At 42.8% G+C, this 26,025-nt stretch overlaps 3 protein-coding genes across 6 annotated transcripts in view; 2 read left to right on the forward strand and 1 right to left on the reverse strand.

The window, feature by feature from the left end:
- Positions 1–1,477, reverse strand: part of KPNA5 (karyopherin subunit alpha 5) — a 32,395-nt gene extending 30,918 nt beyond the window's left edge. The window contains exon 1 of the mRNA XM_050949695.1: positions 1,380–1,477. Coding sequence (XP_050805652.1) covers positions 1,380–1,383 — 4 coding nt within the window. The 5' untranslated portion in view covers positions 1,384–1,477. The remainder of the gene's footprint in view (positions 1–1,379) is intronic.
- A 362-nt stretch (positions 1,478–1,839) lies between these two features.
- ZUP1 (zinc finger containing ubiquitin peptidase 1) lies at positions 1,840–16,562 on the forward strand. Of its 4 annotated transcripts, none has more exons than XM_050949714.1 (10): positions 1,840–2,138; positions 4,862–4,972; positions 6,257–6,369; positions 7,892–8,060; positions 10,045–10,233; positions 10,827–10,995; positions 13,032–13,183; positions 13,561–13,781; positions 13,919–13,966; positions 16,013–16,562. In XM_050949714.1, exons 1-10 carry the CDS (start codon positions 1,847–1,849, stop codon positions 16,058–16,060), a joined length of 1,512 nt encoding a protein of 503 aa, XP_050805671.1. In that variant the 5' UTR covers positions 1,840–1,846; the 3' UTR covers positions 16,061–16,562. The 4 variants fall into 4 exon arrangements, with proteins under 4 accessions (XP_050805671.1, XP_050805672.1, XP_050805673.1 ...); XM_050949715.1 differs by having other exon boundaries at positions 6,260–6,369; XM_050949716.1 differs by lacking the exon at positions 13,919–13,966.
- Positions 16,563–16,752: 190 nt separating this feature from the next.
- DHRS1 (dehydrogenase/reductase 1) lies at positions 16,753–18,288 on the forward strand. The gene has a single exon (XM_050949836.1). The coding sequence runs from the start codon at positions 17,263–17,265 to the stop codon at positions 18,247–18,249; it is 987 nt and encodes a 328-aa protein (XP_050805793.1). The 5' UTR covers positions 16,753–17,262; the 3' UTR covers positions 18,250–18,288.
- The last annotated feature ends 7,737 nt before the right edge of the window (positions 18,289–26,025 follow it).

The raw sequence follows: 26,025 nt of genomic DNA on the forward strand, positions 1-26,025 counted from the left end.
TCTTAGCAGCAACCACTCTGCCAAGTTGAAAGGGATTGATATTTGTTATTGAAATAAACAACACTGAATACATGTAAGGAGGTCTGCTGAGTAAGGTGGTACCTTTTTCACACAATTAAAAAGTTCATCTGAAAAGTGACTAACCACCCAAAGGTGATGCTCAAGGCACCACAATAAGCACTCATATGTGGAATTCTTTCCCACCAACAATAAAGCCCAAGTTTCCCAAGAAATGGTGTAAAAACTTCTTTGCCCAGGCTTTTGCTAATTAACATATTCAGGCCATTTTCTGCTGAACGCTGTTCATTTTGTAACCTCATTCCTCCACCCACCTGGCTGTTTTGTCTATCTGTTGCATCCTGACACCTAGATAATAAACTCTCTGAGACACAAAGTGGGTGAGACAATATCTTTTATTAGACATCTGTGGGTGAAAGAGACAAGCTTTCTACCTACACTGCACTGAGCTCTTCTTCAGCTCAGTGCAGCTTGAATGCTTCTACCTGTCAATAACAGAAGTTGGCCCAATAAAAGATATTACCTCATCCACCTAGACTCTCCAATATTCTGGATCCAATGCAGCTATAACAACACTGCATATATCTTTGACACAGACACTATCATCTTTGCAGTTTGGCAGAATGACAGGTCCCGGCAGAATGACACCCAGAACGGGGTTCCTAGGCATACTGTTATACCCTGATTTCCCCACGTCAGCCCTGTAAAATAGTGGTGTTACATGGGTTTGGCTCAAGATATTTCTGAAATACAGCTTCTAATCCAACCCATATGAAGTCCACCCAAAATCTCTGGTGAGGGCAAGTGCCTTTAGAAAGCAGACAGCAAAGAGCCGGTGTAACTAAAATAAAAAGGGGCCGTGATGTTACTTTCCAAACATTCCGGAACCAAAGCCTCATAGCTGACCTGGGATGGGACCATCCGAACGCAGGTGGGGCGGGGGAAGGGACCACGCTCAAGGGCAGGGCCGGTTCTCTGGTGCCGGCCACAAGAAACCAGCGGCTACGAACAATGCGGGGCTCCCCGCGCTGCCCAGCCCCCTCCCTGGCCCGCTGCGCCAGCTCCGCGGGGAGTCTCCCGGGTCGCCCTCCTGGCACCTGCCCGGAGACCCAACCGCTGGGGACTCCCGGGGACGCCGGCTCTTGCTCCGCTGAGCGCCCTCGGCGGGCAAGGAAGGGCGAGAGTCCCGAGCGAGCGCGACGCTGCCGCTCCCAGCGCCGGGCGCTACCCGGGAGACGATAGGAAGGGCCCGATCCGCAGCCGCCAGCCCAGGGAAGGTGACAGGCGCCACCGAGCTCCGCTGTTGGCCCCCAGAGGCCCGGCCGGGCCGGGAGCACCCCGCTCCCCTATTGCCCTCTCACCCATCGATGCGGCGGTGGCTCCCGCTGCTCAGAAGAGTCCGCTGCGCTTCGCCGGAGCGCAGAACGGCGCCCGCGCAGGTTCGCAATTCAAAATGGCGGCCTCAGCCCCACCGCCGAGTCCCTCTTTCCCAGCAGGCCTTGCGCACCAAGCTTGAGTCAGTGAAGAGCCGGCGTTGCCTAAAAACACTACAAGTCCCATCATGCACCGAGAAGAGAAAAGAGCAGGGGCCCGCTGTGAGGGGCGGGCCTAGGTAGCAGACGGGAGAAAAAAAACAACTTGACCCCCTCAAACCGGAAGTTCTCGGGACCAGGGATAAAGTGATGGTTCTAGTGATGTCATGACGTGAGGCGGCTGAACGACTCCTACAGCGCATGCGCTGCGCTTTTGAAGCAGAAATGAAACCTGCCGGTGAAGAGGGGAAGCGGTGATCAGCGGCCGTTGTCCCGGTCCCTGGCCTGCCCGCGCCATGCTGCTGTGCGAGCTGTGCGGCCAGGCGCTGCGCACGGAGCCGGAGATGCGGCGCCACCTGCTGCGCGCGCACCTGGAGTGCGAGTCCCGCTGCCCGCTCTGCTCCTTCTCCGCGCCCGGCTACGACGAGCTGCGCGCTCACGTGGACAGCGCGCACCCCGAGCCGGGCCCCGCCCCCACTGGCGGCCCGCCCCAGTGTCCTTTCTGCGGGGAGACCGGCGCCTCGGGCCGCCAGGTGGAGGCGCACGTGAGGTCCCGGCACGGCCACCTCCTGGACCCGCCGGCCCCGGGTGAGTGCGGGCGGGTCCCCCTGTTCTGCTGGGTCTCTTCTCAGGCAGCCTGTGGGGCTCCGTGTCCCGGGTAGATCTGCTCCTAGCCCGGCTCCGCACGCCCCAGCACGGGTATGGACAGCCGGTGAGGCAGAGAGACCCATGCACCCCAGCCCTCCTGTACACACGGCTCGCTACGCGCCCGAGCCGTGCCGCCCCCGTGGCTATCTAGCAGAGTAGTGCCCCGCTGCCAGAGCCTTGCCCTGCGGCTTGGGGAAGTGTGGATGTTGCCTGCCTTACCGTGCCAGGTGTAGCTACGTGTAGCCTACACACCGCCCCAAGTGTAGACAAGCTCTTAGCAGTTAATCAGCTCACGCAAGACAGGCTCCCCTACCCGGTACTCCTGCATCTGCTTAACTATGGCTGAAGGCACCATGATGCCTAAAGCTAAGCATGGGCATGACTGTTTGAAGGCTGGCTATGGGTGATGTGTATGTATCCGAATACTAAGTACAACACTTACTGGGGTTATGGTACTACTTAGCCATGCAAAAATGTGATATTTAAAATAGTGGCAACAAAGGATAAGGATTTTTGTGTGACAGATTAAATTACCTTTCTATTTGGTGTATAAACTAAAGACATAAAAAAGATCCAGAAGTTGACAAAGTAAAGTGACATACTTGACTGGAAACTATCAAGCTATTCCTGCACACTTAATGCTTGAGATGAAAAAGGCATTCAGCTTGAGGAAGAGAGCTGGGAAAGCTATAGGAGTGGATGCAGTGTCCTGCATGAGCCTGGAAGAGAGAAGGGACAAAGGTGAAGACTGAGCATCCAGGAACCCTAGTCTTAATTTTAGTATAGTCAAAATGCTATGCTGTAGTTAAAAGTTGAAATGGAGTTCTATTCTGAACACCAATATTCAGTTTCTTGTAGCTTCAAATATGTTTAGTCCTGGCATCTCAGCCAGGAAATGATTCTTCTAAGAGTGTTTGGAGTGACTGCAGTACATTATTGTCTTCAGTTTTAGAAAGCTGTCCTAAGGAACAGTGATACATTTATCTGTTATAAAGTAACATTTTACGTATATTCCAATGTCCAGTCAATAGCTCCAACTCTGTATATCTCAATCTGATGTTTGAGAGTACAGTGAGCAGTGGGAGCTGTAAGCGTTTCAAGGTCTTATGTAGCCAGTTCTTTCATGGCTTCAGGATTTGCCATATAATCCATCCCTTGATGTAGATATGAGCTTCAGAATTTAGCTTTCATTTTTGTCTTTTTTTTTCTAAGTTATTTTTAGCCCTTATAGGAGCAAAGGTTGCCTTGAAAAATGAACCGAGTGTGTCCCATCAATCTTAGTGTCTTTCTCACACTTGAAGATGACTCTTTAAATATCAACATTAACTATTAAATTGTAGATCATTCCAGCAGAAACATTCCTCTAATGTGCGTATCTCACAGTTCCGAACTGTATTCCATGCTTCCACAATAGCCCCTTCTAAACTATCTAAACCTGCAGCTTCACTCCTGACAAATTCTACAGTAGTTGTATACCATTACTACAAAAATTTGTGGCATTGGAAAAAAAATGAAAACATGACAACATTAAATGCTAGAATTTAATAAAAATAAGATGGGGGAGGCACAACTATGCTGATTTGTGTATAAGATGAGTACATCTTCCATTAATTTTAGACACAGACACACACACTTAAAAGAAGCCCTTCTAGAATTTTAAAGTGCTGCGTACCTTTGTTGCTGAATGTAGGTCCATGGAGCATAAAAGGCCTTGTCTCTAACAGTTATGAATTTTTACTCATGGTGAGCATCACTCATCGCCATTTTCCTGTAAAAACAGTGCTCCATTTATTAATTCTCATATACATTGAGTATGTCCCAAGAAAGAGAATTGAGAAAGGAAAGTGAATTTTTGTCACTCTGTAAAACTATTTTTGGTTTTAACAACACATTAAAATAAAAAGAAGTGATTAAAAGTTATAAGAAAAGTTCATTGTTAAAGATTCATCACAGTATCCTGTATATGTAAATGAAATAAGCAATTCCCCATTCCAGTCTTCTGGTCCTCCAAGGAGATCTTTAGCAAAAACAGTAGGCAATCATAATATATTTTATATTTCTAAGCTTAAAAAAAAATAAGCAGGAAAAATCTCTTTTGGGTAGTGATAGGTAAAACTTCCCACCTCTTTTATACATAATAAAGCAGAAAAATTACCAACTGATTTGTTTTTCCTTTGCATGTTGGTTTCACAACTGTAGGGCTGGACACTTGTTATTTTGGAAACATGGGTTTTTCCCTTGACAGCAGACATTTCTTTCTTTTGCCTTTGAATGGATGTTTCAAGCTAAACATTCTCTCTCTGAAATGAAGAATTGGTAACAAATTCTGATCATTAAGTTAAATGGGGCAGGATATTATTCTTGATGAACAGTTATTTGATAGAAAAAAAGAGAATCCTTCCACCAACAGACTTGTCATAGCTTAAATGGGAAGAGTTTAATTTTCTTAACATACAAATTATATATAAATCCATTTTAAGTATAATTACTCTGTACAGTTCATTGGGTTATCTAGTAGGAAATTATTTTGTTGTCAATACAAAATTAATCACTGTTGTCAGCTTGAATATCCCTCTCAGAATATGGTGTATACTGTCAACTATTTTTTTTTCATATGAAATACCAAAGAATAGCATTGTTCATCAGTTCTTCTTTAAATACAGGAAATGGACAACAGCTATATGAATGTCCAATGTGTGATCTTGTCTGTGCAAACTGTCAGATTCTCCAGGAACATGTGGACTTGCACTTAGAAGAGCACCGCTTTTCAGAAGGTACATGAAAACTTGGTATTATACTTCATTTATATTTATTTATGGGTACCAAAGCAAATCAAGAAAAAGATAGTTTGAACTTCTCAAGCATTTGTCTAAGTTTGTACGAGAAAAATTTTTACTTTATTAGGCAGATGCCACTATCAACGCTGAACTTAAGGTTACACTAAACTTTAGTCAATAAGCGAGAGATAAAATCCTGTAATTCCCTTTTACAGGTCACTTTCACAAACTACACTTACTGCAAACCATCACAATTTATTTTTTTATGGAACCACTAAACAGATGTAGTGTACATATTAGGGAAAATTAAAGCATTTATTATGAGACACTTAAAAAAACTAGCCTTGTTTACCTCATGTTTTTTCCAACTCCCTAGAACATATCAGTCCAAATACACACACTCTAAATTTCACATACATAGGTTTCCTATGGTAAAGTCACAGTTCTTTTCTGCCAAGAGTAGGAGCTGGTGCTGACTGACCAGTTACTTCTGTCCTCTTATGTGGGCCTCTCTGGTTCCCTAGCTCTGTAGCTTTCTAACAGATTCCCATTCAGTCCCTGACACCAGGTTTCTTGTTTCTCGCTTTCAGTCCATGCCACCCAACCTGTCATGGATCTGATAAAGTTTGTCTGTGGGAGTCCTGGTCTTTTGGAACTAGTAAAGTCCAACAGACTGGGGCTCCTCTCTAGCAAACTAAAAGAGAATTTTTTTCAGACATAGAAGATGCCTTCTTGGTAGCATTTACAAGTGCTGCTTGTCAGGTAACAGTGCCCGTAATCCTCCATAGCATCAGATCACACCTACACCAATTCTGTTTAAAGTTTTTTGTTAATAACTTAGTAAAATAGGGGAATTCTTCCCAAAAAGAGTTATCCTACAGTTAAGTTCACTCAAATGTATTTCCTGTCAATGCAATCACTAAAAAACAAGGAAACACTAGTTAACTTCCAGACAAATTCAGTTCACATGCTTTATCATCCAGACATAACCCAAATCCACAGATGCCTTAGCTTCACAAGAGTCCCTTACAGTTCACTATACAGCTGTCCAGGGCATACCCACTCAGTTCCTCAAAAATGAACTCTACACACAGCCTAATGTCTGCTTTAATTCTTTTGTTGTCAGTATACAGAAAGCAAACATTTTAATCTTAGCATTCACTATTTAATCCTCTACCCAGCTATGTCTATGCAAGCACATTGCTATAGGTAAATATATATATATTTATGTCAACCTATTGAAACGTGCATGCATCTTCTCTTCTTTTAATATGATACCAGTAGATATAAATGCAGGTGGACGTTTAAGTGATTTGGAACTGGCTCAGCAGCTCCAGAATGAAGAAGACAGACAGCAAGGATTAGAAGAAAGAGAAGAATTCCAAAAACTCCGGGTACTGTACATTTTTTCCATGGCATCCAAACGGTACCACTGAAAAATTTTGCAACCACAAACTGAGTATCTTGGAGTTGTGTTTTGTGCATTCTCACTATAGCATCTTCACATAACTCTTTATTTGTATCTTGCTGTTGTATCTTGCTGTTTTTCACATATTTTGCCTGGTAATTTCCTATGACACAATTTGCTAGCAATTCAGTAATAACAAACTGAACAGCTATAATAGAAACTTAGATTATTTTTGTTTTGATAACTTCATATTATAATTCAGATTAATTTGAGTAAGGTGAAACTTGGAGCCCTTCTCCATGACTGATAAAATAGTCTTGCTTTTCATAGTTATGTATCTCTGTGATAAATATTGTGCAATGAATGAAATGATTAAATTTGGTAGTATCCCAGATGTGATGTACTATAGGCGCAGTGCATTTTGTACCATATAAAGAGAAAGTCATGCTTTTCTTATCTATAGTGTAAGAATAAATTATAATACATGACTAGCAATATAATAAAAAGCAGTCAAGCTCTGGCTTAGAGTGGGATAAACATAGCTACCATGTATCTAACTCAAAAAACTCTAGTCAAGCAGCTCTATCAGCAGGTCATACTTCATTGCTACAGTCATTACCACATCACCGTTAACATATTTTTGACCAATGAAATTTGAGTATATAAGAAGAAAAAAGCTCAACTGTTTTGATTGGCTGATTGACCTTTGTCAGAATCTCACTAAAAATGAATAAGCTGGGGAAAATGCTTCTGTTAGGAAGTCTCTAAGTCATGATGAGATTCATAGTTGCCTTTGTGGAAAGGTAATGTGGTCTTGGAGAAATGGGCAGTTCGGGAGTCAGGAGGTACTAGGTTCTAATTTTGGCTTTGCCACTGACTTGATGTGTGGCCTTTGGGGCAGGTCATTTCACTTTTGTCTCATTTTCCCCAACTGTGAAATGTGAATCATTTCCCAAGGATATTTTGAAAATTAATTAGTTAAATATCTATACAGTGCTTTGATCATGCAAAGCACTAGATACATGTTAAGTATTATTATTATTTAATTTTATTTATTTGCATTAAGTGGCTATGTCATGTCTCTGTATAGTAGCTGTCACATAATGAAGTATGAATGTAAAATTAACTCCTCTGAGAATGGAAGTTTGAGAGGTCCAAATTCAGTAAAAGCTCATAACAATGGTAGGCTTTATGAATTTAAATCAGCATAAAAATTTCAGTAATAATGTTCATGTGTTGCAATTTATTTTTGTATGCTAGAGTCCAATAATACTCAAACACTTACTTAGAAAGGTGCTTTCTGGCAGACTGGTGTTATCAGTTCAAGCTTGACATAGCTGCAGTAGAGCACAAAATGCCACATGGCAGAATTAGTTCCATGTTAAGAGCATTTCCAAATCATTGTAAATTTGTTCAGAACAATACCTGTTAATTGCATTCTTTTTTATTCACAATGATAATCAGCAGGAAGAAGCCCATTAAAATTATTCATATTTTGTGCTCAACAGAGACAATATGGATTGGATAGTGCTGGAGGCTACAAGCAGCAGTCACTAAAGAATATGGAAAGGGAAGTAGCTAGGGGAAGGATGCAGCCTTCTGAATATCATAAAAGAAAAGCTGACATGATGGAATCTTTGGCTTTTGGAGTAGATGATGGGAAAACAAAGACCTCGGGTCAGTATTTAACCTGTGTTGTTGGAGGAGCATGGATCCTTTCATCTTTTCGGCTCAGATTGATAGAGACCAAAAGTTGTGGTGATGGCATTGCTATGACTGCAGCTATGCCTAATATGCTCTTGTTGTTACTCATGTAGTTGGTCTTCTCATTCTGTCTAGTTACTACTATGTAGCTCACCTCAGTTTCTGTTCCATGTATTTAGTTAGACCGGTGGTTCTAAACCTATTTACCATTGTGGGCCGCATCTAATACTACCTACATAGCCCTGAGGATGTCACGTGGGTCACAGTTCTATGCTGATTGGGCCGCAGGTCGAGAACCTGAGCTAGATAGAGAAATATTCAGCCTTAATTCAGAGCTGTTGGATATCCCTAGATATTTGTACTAGCTATTAATTAGGTAAAGCCCAGCACATTCCTGACTTGTTTGTTCCCATCTTTCTGCGATCGATGGCCCTAAAAATTTGGAATCTAGCTATCTGGTCTGTCCATTTGGCCCTCTGCCTGCTTGTCTGGATTACGCATGATCTAATAGGGTTTCCCCTACATTTTCAGGTCTTTTTTTTGAGGTTGAGTCATTTACATTTCTGTTTATGTTTAGCAGGGTCTCAGCTAATTCCGTAAGGTTCTTTATTTAACCTTCCATCACCAATAACGTTCACTTTCTCCTGAAGACAGTGTAGTGCTTGCTCAGTGGCATGGTTACAGTATGTACCAATGATAGCGAAAAGACAGCAACATGGTACCAGAATGGCTTATTTTATACTCAGCTGTATTTTTTTCCTTAACACTTCCTTGCATTTTATGCCACTGAAAGTTTATCCTACTGGCAACTTTTGTTTTCTAGCAGTGATTCTTTTGGTGACAACTTCAACTCTCCTAATTGGAGGGCCCAGGAAAAGATTCTTCAGTGGTAGATGTTTACTTAGTACCTAATGCAGTTAGCATTTAATATGCTAAAGTTTAGATCCTAAACTACGTTCAGTATGTTAAGTGTACTAAAAATTACCAGTGCCTTTTAAAAAGGCATTGAAAATCCATTCATTTTATTTACCTGCCAAAACCAGAGTTCAAGGTTTTGTTACCTCAGCTATAGTTAGCAACTAGTGCTTACAGAAACTTCAATTCAGGCCTCGATAGTTAAAATTTAGCTTTTAATTCCACCTGTATTAATTGGAATTAACAACTTAGTCTTAAAAATTTGAGACCTTAAAGATGAACTGCAATGCTTTTTAAACTTTAAGGGGTAATGTTTGTGGCAGAACAACAAATGAGGCACTTAAATGAATGCAAAGCTACTTCCAAGAAAATTATTGTTATGCAGCAAGGAAAGACTTGGCACACCACAATGAGTGACTTTTCTAATTTTTGAACGTTTGAATTCTATGCCATTGTTTTCTTGAACATTACTTTGGGGGATGTTGCTTGGTGAGTAATTGTTCAAGGACTGCCTTAAAAAAATGAGGGTCTGGAAGAAGTGAGGGAGGATTACCGATAGTATCCATAAGGATGTTCATGGTTGAAAAGGGATAACATAATGGGGATAGAGTGTTAGCATTGTCTGTTGGAATTACTTGTCACGTAATTAGTGGTAGTTAGTCACATCTCTTGTATCATTTCTGTAGTTCACAATTTACCAATTATACATATGCTGTTATATTTTCATGCAATGATGCTATATTGATCTTAGAAAAGGCACTTGATGTGGCTGCAACAGAAAAGCTCAGCCAGATTTTTAAAATATATCAGAAGTATGTTGATTCATCAAGTTAGGTGGGTGGGAGAGAAATGAAATGGCCAGATTGTCTGTCTGTACATGACCTAAGTTCATGATTTAACTGACTGCTATATGCTCATTCATCAGTTCTGACCTGTGTTGTCTTTTTGATCTCTCAACCTGCTCCTAGATAAAGAGAACCTGCCCCTACAGAATATTAACTTGTGCATTGTGTAGGCTTAATATTTATATCCTATCTTTTAGGAGTCATTGAAGCACTTTGCAGGTACTATCAAAATGAAATCAAAGATGTAAGACGTGTATGGCTTTCTACAGGAGTGGATCACTTCCACTCATCTTTGGGAGACAAAGGTTGGGGTTGTGGCTACAGGAACTTTCAAATGCTGCTTTCTTCGTTATTGAGCAATGGCATGTATAATGACTGTTTGAGAGGTATGTACAGTGAGTTACCATTTTGAATGTTAACTTCTGCATACAACATTCTGATTAATTAGAAATCAGGGAGTGTAAACTTTTTGCGATACTTAATAGGTTAGTGATATCTATGAAATACTTTCTTTATCGTTAGCAGATATTCTACAAATTTTCAGGAACAAATTTGAGACAAGAAGACTGAATACTGAAGGAGACACAACTGAAATTAATATTTTAGAGTAAAGAGCTAAAAAGATAAATGTATTTTGTAACACATTAAGGCTTTTTTATTATCTATCATTTCTGTTTTTATAAATGAAACACTGATTAAGATTATGGCCTGGTCTACACTGGGTGGGGGGGGATCAATCTAAGTTACGCAGCTTCAGCTACGTGAATAAGGTAGCTGAAGTTGACAGACTTAGTGAAGACGCTGTGGTAAGTAGATCTATCGCGTCTAGACTAGACATGGTAAATCGATCCCCACTGGATCTATCGCTGCCTGCTGATCCGTCCGGTAGTGAAGTCATACCCTTAGTTGCATTTTTTGCAATAAGAGACTGCTTCAGTTTATGAGATCAGCAAGATTAATGTTGCTTTTTTTGTTTCAGATATTACTTTAATTCCTTGTATTCCAAAAATTCAGTCCATGATTGAAGATGCTTGGAAAGAAGGTTTTGATCCTCAAGGAGCATCTCACTTCAACAATAGATTACATGGTACCAAGGCATGGATAGGAGCATGTGAAATTTATTCTCTGTTAACCAGTCTCAGATTAAAGTACGTGAAGATTTTCAATAATGTTTTAAAAATAAGGGATGTTTTCAGTTCCAAACTAAACATATTGAGCAGTAACACAATAGTACACTGTATTGCTTGTCTAATTTTATAATTACGGAGCTAATAATTGACCACACTTCTGTCTGTTCTCTTCACATCACATCAGCTTTGAAGGTGGTGGAGATGCCAAAATCCTTAGCCTATACATGTGCTATGTTTTGTATATCTGCACACTCAAACCAATTTAGGCCATTGGTTTCTTATTTTAAATTCCTTTCCATGAGAGTGAGAACCAGGCACTCTGCTTTTGGAGCTGTATAACTTATGCAACTTCATTGGCTTTAAACTTGACTGATCTTTAAATGCACATAAGACTGAAGTTTAGTGTAGACTACAGAGTTAGGGTGACATAAGGCAACTTACGTTGACCTAATTATGTCAGCGTACACACTACAGCCTTGTTCCCGCCGATGTAAATGCCCTACTACACCGACTTCATAACCCCACCTCCACAAGAGGCATAGCCCTTATGTTGGTGTAGTTAGGGCTACACAGTGTCCCTGTAGACACTGTGTTCCTTTAAAGTGGCTTTTGGGGCTCACAGCTGTAGCTGTGAAATTGACAAGAATGTCAATTTCAGGCTGGTAGGCACCATGCTGTGAAATTGAGCCCAGTGGAGGGCTTACAGTTTGTCAATTTCACAGCTACAGCTGTGAGCCAGGCTGCCCTGCACTGAGAGCCAAAGCTCTCTGCAAAGCTCCCAGGTGGAAACCAGGCTGTCCAGGCTGAGAGCCCTGTGGAGCAGAGACAATAACAGCATGAAATTGATGAGAATGTCAATCTTACGGCTGTGAAATTGAGCCCAGTACTAAGCTCACAGCTGGGAGCTGTCACCCTTAGGTGCATGGAGGTTCCAGGTGTGAGCCCTTTGCGGCTGTCAGTGCCCCAATTCAGTTGGTGCAAGTGCTCCTGGTGAGGATACGCTTCACCAGCAAAAGGAGGGTAGTATGGACACCAACAGCCAATTGAATTACTGAGGTGACTGTAGGGAGACCTAAGTTAAATTGACCTAATTTTGTGGTATAGAGAAGTCCTTAGTTAAAGCACCACACAATTTGTGAATCTGCATAGAACTGCAGGCAGTTATTCAGCTTAGAACTTAGAGGATGTCTTCACTACGGCGCTAAATGGGCACCACTATCAATGCAGCGGCATCGATTTAGCAGTCTGGTGAAGACACAATAAGTTGATGGGAGAGTGCTCTCCCATCAATGCAATTAATCTACCTCAATGAGAGATGGAAGCTATGTCGACGGGAGAGCTTCTCCCGCTAACATAATGCGGTGCATTAAGTCTATGTGAGATACATGGCTTAAGGGTGTGTGGTTTTTTAATACCCCCGAGCAACGTAACTTACATCGACATAAGTGGCAGGGTAGACAAGGCCTTAGTAAAATTCCATACTGCCTATGCATAAAACTCACTTTAAGTAAAGCTTCACATTTATTAAAACTTTCACAGCCACTTCCTAATGGAAGTCTAGTCTTATGAAAAAAGTTTTAAGTGCAGTTATTGATTTGCGTGTGTCTCAATTTACTACTCAAACTTAAAATATGATGTATTCCTGCCACTTTGGATAACTCAAGGTGAAGGTGAAAGGATTTTCATAAACTCCCCAAATTTGTGCTGAGACTAAGAATAGAACATTTGTAACTGAAGGGATTTTTTTTTCACAGTTTTGGGCAATAGAAATCACATTGCTTCTCAAGTATAGCTTTTGCTCTAGTTTTAAAAAAAAAATTAAGCATAATATGAAGGTATCTGGCTGAACTGTCATCAGGCCATTCCAGACCAGCAGGGTCTGTGGTCTGTTTCTGGTTCCACGCAATTATGAAACTACTGCTAGTACTATTTGTGTAAAGGCAGTGATAAGTGTATCTGACATTACAGAATAAAGACTAGACAGTACAAACCATTCAAAGAAAAAACCTGGACTTACTATAATACTCTGAGTTTTCATCTTAAATCTCCTGTAGGTGTCAAATCATTGACTTTCACAAGCCAACTGGCCCCTTGGGTACACACCCTCGTTTATTTGAATGGGTTTTGAGCTACTATTCTTCAAACAGAGAAGGTGGTACAAAGGTTGTGTGTACCCCCAAACCACCTATCTACATACAGCACCAAGGTCAGCATAATCTGTACTAGTTTCTTGATCTCTTGTATAGAATTTTATTATATTTGTATAACATGGTATTATTTCAAATGACATTTCATATTCTCTGCCTCCTTCATCCCTGTATGCAGGAAGTTTCCCAATTTATTTCCTGTTAATCTTATTTGTTATAAGTAAGAGAAATATATAAAATAAAATTCCCATCAGATTAAAATTGTTAGTCAACTCAAGGCCAGATTTGGGGTTTGAACTGGTTGATATAAACTTTTCATTGGCAAATAGCTTGTTAAATAAAATGTTATCATTTTTTACTTGTAGCAATAAAGGGATAAAAGACGTCCTAGTATCTTATGCGAGTTTTTACTGTCATTATTTTGTTTTGAAATTAGGGCATAGCCGTACTATTGTTGGAATAGAAGAGAGGAAGAATAGAACATTATGTTTACTAATATTTGACCCAGGATGTCCATCCCAAGAAATGCAGAAACTGTTAAAACAAAGCAATGATGATACCAGTCTCAAACTACTTCGGAAATTTGTGGGTAGTTTAAAAGATAAACAGTACCAAATAGTGGCTGTAGATGGCAAGCTCTCACCAGAGGAGAAAGTTGTAAGTATTCCAGAAAAGTTTCTATACACAGAAACATAATAGAATTAATCTTTTGTCTTAACCACTCTGGATATATACAGTTGATAATCTGGATGTGTTGTGATCTTTTTTTCATATTTCTCCACCTCACACTCCAGCAAAACACCCCAAAACAAAACACCCATCTGTTTATTCTTCAGATAAAAGTAAGATCTTCAAAACACAATAATACACATTCTTATACTCATGTGGTTCAAGTTCTTGTAATTCTAATTAAAGAAATATTCACGACCAAAATATATATACTAATTCTACTATTCTTAAAAACAGTTTCCTACATCAGTTTTGTGAAGCTTGCAACTTTGTGTATGTACATAATATTTTACATGTATACAGCATTTTCTCGAAAAGAATACTGAGCTCTTCTCAGAAACAAAGAATACCAGACCCACCTGAAACTGTCAAGAGAATTTAATTAGATCTTGTTTACACTAAGATTAAGGCTGTAGCAATATGTTGTTGTTTTATATGTAAACCAGTGGGGGATGAGAGACACATCACCAGCCTGTTTCACGCTGGTATTGGCCGAGAGCAGAGAAATATAGTCTTATGACACCTAAGTTCACTTCCTGGTTCTGGAGGGGAGTGTACTCAGTGGTTAGACTAGACTGTTTTCCCCCTGTATCTCCTGTCTGTCCCTTTCCCCCTCCCCCTCTGTTGCTCTTCACCCTTTAAGTCCTACCATTCCCCTGCCCCTCTGATTTCCAGTCAGGTTGTTTTCTCCTCCTTCAGTACAAATCATAGAAGATTAGGGTTGGGAGAGACCTCAGGAGGTCATCTAGATCTAGTCCAGCCCCCTGCTCAAAGCAGGACCAATCCCCAACTAGATCAACTCAGCCCAGGCTTTGTCAAGCCAGGCCTTAAAAACCTCTAAGGATGGAGATTTCACCACCTCCCTAGGTAACCCATTCCACTGCTTTACCATCCTCCTAGTGAAATAGTTTTTCCTAATATCCAACCTAGACCTCCCCCACTGCAACTTGAGACCATTGCTCCTCCTTCTGTCATTTGCCACCACTGAGAACAGCCTAGCTCCATCCTCTTTGGAACCCCCCTTCAGGTAGTTGAAGGTTGCTTTCAAATTCCCCTTCACCTTTCTCTTCTGCGGACTAAGTAAGCCCAGTTCCCTCAGGGTCTCCTCATAAGTCATGTGCCCCAGCCTCCTAATCATTTTTGTTGCCCTCTGCTGGACTCTCCCCAATTTGTCCACATCCTTGGGGGGGGGGAGGGGACACAAAACTGGATGCAGTACTCCACATGTTGCCTAACCAGTGCCGAATAGAGGGGAACAATCACTTCCTTCGATGTGCTGGCAGTGCTCCTAGTAATGCAGCCCAGTATGCCGTTAGCCTTCTTGGCAACAAGGGCACACTGCTGACTCATATTCAGCTTTTCGTCCACTGTAATCCCCGGGTTCTTTTCTGCAGAACTGCCACTTAGCCAGTTGGTCCCCAGCCTGTAGCAGTGCCTGGGATTCTTCCATCCTAAGTGCAGAACTCTGCACTTGAGCTTTTTGAACCTTATCAGATTTCTTTTGGCCCAGTCCTCCAATTTGTTTAGGTCACTCTGGACCCTTTCCCTACCCTCCAGCATATCTACCTCTCCCCCTAGCTTAGTCTCATCCATGAACTTGCTGAGGGTGCAATCCATCCCATCATCCAGACCATTAGTGATGCAGTGCTCCATCGATTAGAACTCTAATAGGCCTCTGCTGAGCACATCCAAACAAATTTTTCAGTGGCTTATAACTTGGCCAAATTTGGGGTGAACTTTTTGGGCAATCACCCTTAACAAAAGGCACTTCTTTGACACCAGGTGCCCCCCTCCACATGGAGGTGCTAGAGCTTCTCAACAAAATGGTTATATGAATTTTTTAGTATAGGCAAAATAACTACTTCCCTAATCTCATTCTTTCAGTTGAAATTTAAACCCTCAGCCTAAGGTAGACACACCCAGCATGGAAAAACTTCAGCGTGAATGTCTAAAGTTTGGTAAAGTTATAAGCAACTGCAAGCAAGGTTTATAATGGAAAGAAATAGGTAACCTTAACTCAGGTTACAGTTATTTAATACGTATAATTTTTTTAAACTAATTTATAATACTGTTTTGAAATTACTTAATGCTCAGAATTACATAAGGTAAATGTTAAGTGTATTTTTTGTTCTCTGAATGCATCTAATTTTCTTTTAAAGGTTCGCTGCCAGGCTTCTCAACTGTTCACAGCAGAGAGGATTCCTTAAAGGGTGGCCTATTTACTACTTTTCTCTGGAACTCCGTGGATGTGAAACTTTAAATGCATTTAGACAGCTTTTCAATCATCTTATTTATAATGTGTTAATATTTTTCAGCATTTTTAATTATACCTTGCCAAAAAAATAAGTTTGTCCTGTTAATTTTTTAGTAACTATTTATCGGCTTCATGGTTGTGTACTCTATACCCTGCAGGGATATAAGGTTGGGCCTTATGTTAGCCGTGTACCATAATAAAGTGGGGAATCTGGTCAATTTACTGGAGTATGGAAGAGTATAGTGACTTGCTCCTGAGTGGCAATAGTACCACAAGGTTTTAACTGTAATGTGTTACTGCTGTATGGCTTACCAAGGCTCTTATTTACTCTTCTACCAGTTTTTATTAGTATCTATTCTAATAACCACCCTTTCTGTATAGGAGCAACCCTATAGGGCTAGTGTATCTGTGTAATTGTTAACTGCCTTAACAATTGCAAAGTTCTTGTTCTCCTAGATCCATGATGTTGTCTTTGAGATGAGAAATTGTGTCACATGGTCATGCACTATATACCTGGAGCTGCTGCTTCTATTTCCTCTCCAGCTTTTCACATGAATTAGTGTTGCAGAAAAAAAAAAATGTCAAAGGTGGAGCTCAGAAGCTGTAGTAAAATAGTAGAGGATTAACTCAAATCTGTCACTCCTTTCAAAGTGTTGGGTGCGTTCCAGTGCTGCCTATAGAGCCTTTCCTAATGCGGGGGTTTCAAGGTCTGAGTATTCACTCGTGGTGTGACGGCGCAGCTAGGGTGGGGCCGGGGGTGGGGGGGTAGTGCTCCTGCAAGGAGCTCTGGGTGGCTGGACTTTGACTCGGAGCCTTATTGTCCCATCCCCGTGCGGCCAGGGAAGGGGGGATAGCGGAGGGCTGATCCCAGCAGCCCCCAGCCGTGCTCCGGCGCCAGGGGGAACGGGCCTGGCCTGAGCCAAGCGGTGTCTCCAGCGCAGGGGCCGCTCCCCTTGTGTCAGCGGGGCAGGTCGGCGTTTAGCTGTAGGCGAGGGAGGCTTGTCTGAGCTGGAAACTTCCGGCGCGTCCCTGGCTCCATCGCGGGAGAGGCGGGATTAAACCGGGCTTCAGCGGCCGCAGCTCTCCCTGCTTTGCGGTGCAGCCGCACCGACTCTCGGCCGACTCCGGGCAGCGCCCTCCCGCGCCAGCGGCGGCATGTCCAGTGGCGGGCGGCTCGCGGGCCAGGTGTGCCTGGTGACCGGCGCCTCGCGGGGCCTAGGGAAGGGCATCGCGCTGCAGCTGTCGGAGGCGGGCGCCACCGTGTACATCACGGCCCGGCACCGGGAGCAGCTGCTCCGGGCGGCGGAGGAGGTGTCGGCCCGGGGCGGGCGCTGCGTGCCCGTGGTGTGCGACTCGTCGCGGGAGGAGGAGGTGGCGGCGCTGTTCGAGCGGCTGCAGCAGGCGGAGGGCGGGCGGCTGGACGTGCTGGTAGCCAACGCCTTCTCCGGGGTGGATGCCATCGGCGCCCAGCGGGGGCTGCCCTTCTGGGAGAGCCCGGCCACCCTCTGGGACCTGATCAACAATGCAGGTCTGCGGGGCCACTACCTCTGTGCCCGTTACGCCGCCCGCCTCATGGTGCCGGCCGGGCACGGCCTCATCGTCTTCATCTCCTCGCCCGGCGGTCTGCGCTACATGTTCAACGTGCCCTATGGTGTGGGCAAGGCCGCCTGTGACCGCCTGGCTGCTGACTGTGCCGTCGAGCTGCGCCCCTACAGCGTGGCCTGCGTGACACTGTGGCCAGGCCTTGTCCGCACTGAGGCGGTGCTGAAGGAAGCCGAGGGCTCAGGCTCGTGGGATGTGCTGCTGCAGAAGATGATTGGCAATTCGGAGAGCCCCGAAGTGAGTGGCAAGTGCGTAGTGGGCCTGGCGTCCGATCCCGCCATCATGTGCCTCAGCGGCAAGGTGGTGCTCACCCCAGACCTCGCCCGCCGCTACCGCTTCCGTGATGTGGATGGGAAACCCGTCTACAACTACGTATCGGTGCGCAATATTCTCATGATGCTGATGCCAGGGCTGACCTGCCTCTTCCGCCTCATCCCAGAGTGCGTCAGCATACCCAAATGGGCTCTCGCACTTTACTCCAGCAAATTCAGTGTCTACCCACCCCTGCAACCAGCCCTCAAACCTGGAAAAAATGTTTGATAAATTCATAATAAAAAATGTGCCCATGATGGTTTTTAATTTTCTGTTTCTTCATTGCTTTCTGAAAATGTGTCTTGGCGTTGAAACTTTCCCCCTGGTGCCCAGCGAATCTTAAAAAATCCTCAAAGCTGGCTTTCCCCGGAGCTTATTCCTTTTTGGTGAGGAACACTCCCTGATTTGGATATTCAATTTAAGGTGGTGTTTATAATCTCTCCCTCTGGGGATGAAGGGTTTGGCTGAGTGTTTCAGTGAGCCTTTGAAATCGTCTTTGAAGTTTTGCAATAATTCCTGCCTTCGTTTGCCCCTCAAGGCCAAAGAGCAGCTATTCATGCTAGTTTCCCATAATGTAAAGACTACAGAACTTTTATTTAGTGTACAACCGCTTATCCATTTCCTGCAAAACTTTAAATTCAGATTTAATCCTTTGCTGTGTAAGAGTTTCTCATTAGAATGCTTTGGATACCCATAGATTTTGGAACAAATTTATCAGCTGTAACCCACGTGGTTCCAGGACATCTCTGATAAATCAAGAAGTTCTTACAGTACATAATAAAATGGATTATGTCCTGGTTTCAGTATAATTGGCTGATTGACCTTCTTACTGCCCCACAGTCCCAACGTTAGGCCCTGATGCATCTTCCAGGTGTAGGCTGTTATGATAAAAGGAAATGTCATTCACAAACATTGTAAAATTAGACGAGAATTTCTGGGAAAAGTACTTTATTGTAAAATTTATTCTGGTGATGCTACGACCTGATATCTGAGTTTGAGATTGCAGTTTTACTCAGAAAAATTACTGGAAAAATAGTATTGTGGGAGTTTTATTTGTGTCTCAATTTTTTTTTTCATATACTCAGTTTACAGATAAGTTCTGCTTTATGTTTTAATAACTGCTACCACTGTAAACTCAGTCAGAGACTTAAGCACTAAACTGTATTTATTAGCATTCAAGTGGAATGAAGTTTCTTCAAATCAAATTATGATCTCCCACACCCCTGTGTAATCTTCTGTTATCAGTGGGATTGCATAAATGTGACTGACTGGAACTTTGGTAACAATTTTCCTTGGTGGCCATGGCTTGCAAGGGGGTGAAGTGGAGATATTGTTTGAAATCCTGCTTCAGAAAGGGGAAAAGAGAGAAAAGAAAGGGAGGATGGAAAAACAGAATGGGGGAAGAGACAGGGTGGGAGAGAAAGAGTGTGAAAGATGAATGGCAGAGTCTTTTTGAATACCTAGTACATATTTTGTATTTTCATTTTTACATTAATATTTACAGCAGGCTTGGGTGTGGCATTTTGGGATCTGACTGGGGAAAAAGGTTTTGTAATCCCAACATGAGTGTAATTAAATTTGGAAAGATAATTACATTAGCTGAAATCAGCCAATTAGTTCACAGTGTCCATCCAGTCCAGTTTATAAACCCAAACATCCCACTGATAGCTCATGGAATAGGCAGTGGTCAGATCATTAATTAACGTCTGTTTCTTGGTTTGTTTATGGGAAGCTTATGGTTTGACTATGTCATAGGGAGGTATACACACTGGGATGACTTCAATATTTTCTTCCTTTCCTATGAGGAAATGATTAAGGTGAGGCTTTTCAATATCTGTACAGCTAATGTACAGAACCATAAACATGTCCAAGCAGATCAAATCTAGTCACACCATAGAATTACAGTGAGATGTGAAGTGCTGGCATCAATGGAAAGGAATCGGGTCTTTCACAATGTTATCAAGTCTCATGTAAACCGAGGCAAAGCCTTTATAATGAAACCAGTAACCAGGACATATCTGTTCTTAGGTTTCATTATGAAAGTGAACCTTTAGGAGGATTTGGGCTAGCTTGGGTTGACCTGTGTCCCTCCTCTTCACACAATTCTCAGATACAGTCTGAAAAGCCCAAGCAAAACTTTACATTAAGCCAATGAATTTGGCCTAATTTTACTAGTTGTTGAACCTGGAAACCCTGCACCCATTAATTCCTTCCCACCCAACTAGTGTGTCTTAATTAACAAATTTGATATCCATAGTTAAGTGTCCTAAAAACTGACTTACCCTAGGAAGAAAGACTCTTCATTGTCATTAGAGCCAGTTGAATTTTTTTTTTTTTTTGCTCTGGTGGTTAAGGCAATCACTTAGCAAATAGGAAACTCAGATTTGCAGGCCTGTGTTTTCCACATCCCACATGTATGGTCGAAGTACTAGATGGGCTATTGGTTATGTTGGGGTCTCTCTCTTTGTCTCTCATAAACTTTTCATGAAAAATATTGATTATTCATTTCCTTTCCTCATTGGAATGGAAACGGCATTTCAAAACCTTGACATTTTTGGTGAGATGGAATCATTGCTTTCTGGCAGGCCTTAAATGTCATACATAGGTTTTACCTCTATTACCCATTTTGTTCTGCAGTCTTCTGCAAAATGACTGATATTGTGGCATTTTCAGCCCTTTGCATTCAATGCTGGATAGTCGTCCCTGTTTGTGTGAGTCACAATAGTCCCATGTGCATGGTGCTGCTTTCGAATGCTGTCTGCGCAAAGGGGTTATGTAAGTTTACTTTGTCTGTTCTCCTTCTTAAGTTTAGAATATCAATAAGTAGTCTATTGACTAGCTACTGGGCTTTTAATCTCAAAGGCCAGATCAAATTTTGATGGTGTCTTCTCTCAGTGGGACTAAGCTGATGTTGTAAAATACCCAAGTGCCAGCTCTCCTAGTCTCATTCAACAGCTGTGCCATTGCTAGAAAATGTAATTCTTAAAAAAGACCAAAATTCAATGTAGTTGTTGGAGGTTTAAAGTCTAGTGAATTTTATAAAATTTGAAAAAGAAGTATTGTCAGTAGAATTGTCAAAAGGAATACTGTGGGCCAATATAAGAACATAAGCAGAAAGGAGATACAACTTTCAACGCTTTTTGTTATCAAGATTAAATCCCACTAACCCCTCCAAATACAGATGCTAATTCAGCAAAGCACAAGAAACGACTACATGGCTAACAAGACTAGCCTTCCTGCTATGCTAATTCTGAACAGGGAAAATAAAACAGCTCAGTGCCAAGGTATAGAGGGAGAAGAGGAGGGGACCCAGGACAGAGCCCTGTGAAATCCCCACAGACAGTTGGCGAGTTGATGAAGAGAATCTTCTGAATGACGGAGTGACTGGAGAGGGAAGAGGACTGAGTCACAAAAGCTAAGAGAGGACAAGATTTCGAGAAGACCCTGGACAACAAACAGGTTGAGGAGGTTGGGCAGTTTGTTCTATTTACTGTCAAAATGGAGCAAACTCTGCAATATATATATATTTTTTGTCCTTAAGTGAGTGAAATTTAGCCTAGTGTACAGGCCTGCTAAACTATTTAAGCCCCAAAGCAGGGGAGGTGCTGGCAGAGTGGCCAGGAGGTGGCCTGTGGAGTAAGTCTCTGACTCAGTCTTGTGTGGAATGGCATGGAAGGCTGTTGTGGAGGCAGGCCAGGGAAGGGATTAGGGTCTGTGATTAAATGGGTTCAGTGTCCCTGTGCAAGTATGTCAGAAGGACTGTTCTATCTGTAGTCTAATACGGGGTTGCCTGATCCCATCTATACACTTACTCATTGTAAAGCCTAGTCACTTGGACTCTAGGATGGTGACCAAAATGTGAGGCTCTCTGTATGTGGGCTAGAAGGCAGGAGGTAGTCCAGGGGGGTGGCAGGAAGGTTTGTGGTTGTCCAGGCCTTCACGGCTGGAAATAGGCCCCTGGATTAGAACCCAGAGTAGAGGGGTCCCCTACCAGCCACTGAGTGAGTGGCACAATCTGGGCAGTGAACTTGGAGGCTGTTTGGGACCATGTGTCCTAGCCACTAAGGGAGTGGACCAGCCAGGCAGTGGACTTAAGACCTGTCTGGAATGGTGAGGAAGACGTAGATATTACCCTGGAAGGGGAGGACTCTTGTGATTTGGCCAGAGGGCTAAGCTGCAAAGATGAGGCATGGCAGCACCTGAGACACAAGAGAGGGCCGCAGAGTGAGAGAGAAAGACACAGACGGGGGAAGTGCAAGAAGAGGGTGTTAGGCAGAAAGAGCTAATCCCTAGAGCAGCCAGGAAGGGAGGCGACACCTGCAGTGAGGAGAGGTGCCTGTGACACTGTGCCCCACCTATTTAGAGTGTAAACACCTAAGAGTAGGGACCGACTCCTAGTGTGTATATGTACAATGCCTAGCACAATGGGGCTCTGAATCTTAACTGGGACTTCTAGTGTCACGACTACAAAAATACTAATCTATGCACTTGATTTCAGTGTCAGTTCTTTCTGAAATTCTGCCCCCAGTGAATAACCTTCCTGTACATCCTCCAGTTCCACTTCCAGAGCAACAAAGAAGAAATAATGAGCTCTAAAATAGAAGCAGCAGTTCCTGGAGGAAATATAGGATGGGACAAATGGAGATGAAATGTGTGATCCTGCGGTTTGAATTGCTTCCCTAGGCTGAGGGCATTGCACACACCAATGGGGCCTTACATTCCTCCATTACCTTCCACAAGCCACCCCTCTATTCCCCCCTATTTCAGGACCACTGCAAACCCTCATTCTTCTCTCCTCTCCAGGCCAGGGGGTTTGGGCTCTCTGTCCCCATTCTCCCCTCCCGCCTATACCAGGGTCCACCATTCTCCTTCCCTCCACCTAGGATTAGCACCTTTGACATTCAAAAGAACTGGCACCCCACTCCCCAAGGCAAGCTTACTGCAACCTCAACCACAAGACAATTCTGCAACCCCCGCCCCTTCAACAGCCACTTATAGTAACTAGAGGGATAATACATGTAGATAAGATTGATAACATTGCATGGTTGGCCTCACTCTTGTGTGACTCAAACCCTCCCCCACACACATGAGGTGCACTTGTGTTTTGGTGGGCAGACAGTTGCTGTATTTTCAACCGTTTTGATCTGTTATCACAAACTGCAGAAGTGGGAACACTGCAGCATCCGTCCCTGGACCCAGAAACTTTAAACATTAGATATCCCAGTGTGTTGTTATTTTGTCCATTTGAAATGGGTGTCCCTCTTTATCTTAGCTGCTACAGACATTCTGTTTCCAGCCTGCTGATTCATTTTCCTCCCTATTCCTGTCATCCAAGAAATAAGGCCTCATCTATGTCCACTACTCATGTCAAGCCTGGCCTAAAATGCTACACATCCATTACAAAACAGGAAGATAATTTAAAATGCTGCGAGCTCTGAATCCCCCATTTGATGCTACTGCAGTATTTGATTTATCTTGCAGTGAACACTTTCAAGTTTTACAAAAGAGAATTTGAGTCAAAGGTCATGCTCCAGTTGAGCCCTGAGATTATTTGACAGTGTCATTCCTTCTTTGTTTCCAAGGTAGCCTGCAGTTCTCTTCCACTGCCAAACCAACTCTGGGGTTGCCAGCCTTTCAAAAAAGAGCACGGCTTTTCCCATGGCCTTTTTGAAAAGTATGTGTGCGCCTTTTGTGCACACGCAACTCTAACGTGGTCCAAAGCAAATGCAGACTGCAGAAGTGAACATCAGTTTTTAGTCTGGCTTTCCTCCTCACTCCCTTTTGCTATGCACCCCCTTTTTCAACCTGTAAGCTGTGAAAATGAAGTTAATAACAAGGCTGACTCTACTGCACCCACACCCTTGTAACACCTTTAGTCCATCAGCAGCCTGCTAGTGCTGCACCTTTGAGTTATTCTCTCCTTTCCATCATGTGGTAAGATCAGCTCCCAGCTAGCACCCACAGACTCAAGTATCATATGCCATGTAGGAATCATTTGAAAACATCTCACCACATCAAGCTCAAAGCAAGACTGGGAAAAAGGCTGTGGGAATGGAATTCCAGAACTGAGGGAAAAACATTTAGCACTGTTGACATGAATAGTAGAATTTGAACAATAACTGCTTGTTCTTGTCATTACCCAGTGTGAACATCAGGCCCCTGGTGCGTGCTGAAAATTAAGTCCCTATGTTTTCTTGGCAATCAAACAAACAAACAAATAAATAAGGATTATTGTGTGTGAAAGAAATTAAGGCACTTAACTAAGGTATCCAAACTTGAGAAGAGTAGAGAGAGAATTGCTCAGGCCTTCCGCCCTGTCCCATAACATGGTAAGAACAGGGCAGCTGGTAACACTGCCAATAAGTTCAGAAATAGATAAAAGGAAATCCATGGAATCACAGTAGCAATACCACAGAGAAGGTTGCATGAAACATTCCATTCTATCTGTTACCCCTTTCACAGCATTTTCAAATTTCTTTTGGCTTCCAATTTCTCATACTATCCCCTATCAGAAACGAGCAAGAAAGTGAAGGCTTTGAAGCACTATAATGTTGATTTTGGTGCTGTAGAAGGAGTAGTCACTGATGCTGTACTAAAATTTTTAAATGAAAAATGTCTGCAACAGCCAGTAGCTCCCAGACGTAGCCATGATAGTCATAGGGAGGCTGGCAGCAGAGGAGCATGTTGTTTAGTCTCTATTATTGGGATTTTGAATGTCTCATATTAATTCTTTTAAGATCCCACAACAATGGGTGCCACGTAAACTACTGTTGTACAAATGCTGATAAGGGGGTTACCAATTTATCCACAGTGCTCCAGTTTAGAAACCTGCCTTGCAGCTTTGACCATCTCTGCATTTGAATCGTTCAGCTTTCCATTTAAACTGGACTATGCAAGGACACGTCTATTACTGTCAAAGGATGACTGTAATTTGCCTGAAAAGGACTGACTGCTCCAAGATACACTGACCCAGGGAAAGAAGAAACAGGAATTTGTGTCTGGGGTGGCTAATGGCAACTATTGCTCTTGTCATGATTCCATGAGTTCTATCCTGAGTCAGTTGGTGAGGCATATCTTTGGGAATCTTGCAGAGGAAATTGTGTAACTTGCTTTGACAAAGGGAATGTGTCCTCTATTGTCACAACTAACTTAAAATGGCACGTATTCACCTTTTTTATTACAAGGTTGTTGCCTTTTTGACTGAAGTATCAAATAAGACCTTGTCTTAATCATTGTAATTGTCTGATATCTGTCCTTACCACAAGGGAATTCTGAGGTTTCCTCCGTTTGTGTTCAGGTATCTCAGTTTACATAATTTAATCTACAGTTCTGAGGTGTTGACCTCTTCCTGCTGCTCTAGCTCACTAAGGTGAATGAAGAGTGGAGCATCATCTTTTATCTCTGAAGTTCCCCTCTTCTGTGAATTTGTCAGTCCCTTAACGCTATGTTGTGACGATGTGTGTTTAGTTCCATTTTGCAACGCCAAACTGGATCTGGCCAGGAAGGCTGCACAATAGCGCCCCGCTCAAAGTAGCAACTTGCACAGTTGAGAATACACAGACAAGGGCCTCTCTTCACTGGACATTTGTCCCTTAAATCAGTATTTCAGTTTTCTATAATGGGAGCCTGCTACTTACACCATTGTTCTTGGAAGACCTAGACGTATTGTTTTATATGTAGAGATGTCTTCGTATCTTTTCCCAAACATACACACACATATTAAGTTAATCTGGCACAGTTCTGTGTTGTATTTGTAAAAGTGAAGTGCTAATAAAAACTGCTTTCCCAGCAGGAAAAAAATATTATAATAAAATGCAATCACTTCTGTTTTACATATGTTGTCTCTTAAAGGATGCCAAGGCTTGGGGTGAGAACTCTCACCCCCTGGGGAATGATTCACAGGGGCAGGAGCTGTCTGTGTGGGTGGCTCCTGGCTCTGCTGGCCTACTTTTCCCTGGCAGCTTCTACAGAGAGCTGACTTGTTTCACTTCTAGATTTCCGTAC

This window comes from Gopherus flavomarginatus, chromosome 4, assembly GCF_025201925.1.
Source record: "Gopherus flavomarginatus isolate rGopFla2 chromosome 4, rGopFla2.mat.asm, whole genome shotgun sequence".
Taxonomy (NCBI): domain Eukaryota; kingdom Metazoa; phylum Chordata; order Testudines; family Testudinidae; genus Gopherus; species Gopherus flavomarginatus.

Bases quoted from the DNA above. Each gene is read 5' to 3' on its own strand.
- ZUP1 (XM_050949714.1), top strand. From the start codon at position 1,847: ATGCTGCTGTGCGAGCTGTGCGGCCAGGCGCTGCGCACGGAGCCGGAG. The intron at 8,061-10,044 runs GTCAGTATTTAA...CCTATCTTTTAG, and splicing joins TGGGAAAACAAAGACCTCGG to GAGTCATTGAAGCACTTTGC. The intron at 13,967-16,012 runs GTAAGATCTTCA...TTTCTTTTAAAG, and splicing joins TGTTTATTCTTCAGATAAAA to GTTCGCTGCCAGGCTTCTCA.
- DHRS1 (XM_050949836.1), top strand. From the start codon at position 17,263: ATGTCCAGTGGCGGGCGGCTCGCGGGCCAGGTGTGCCTGGTGACCGGC.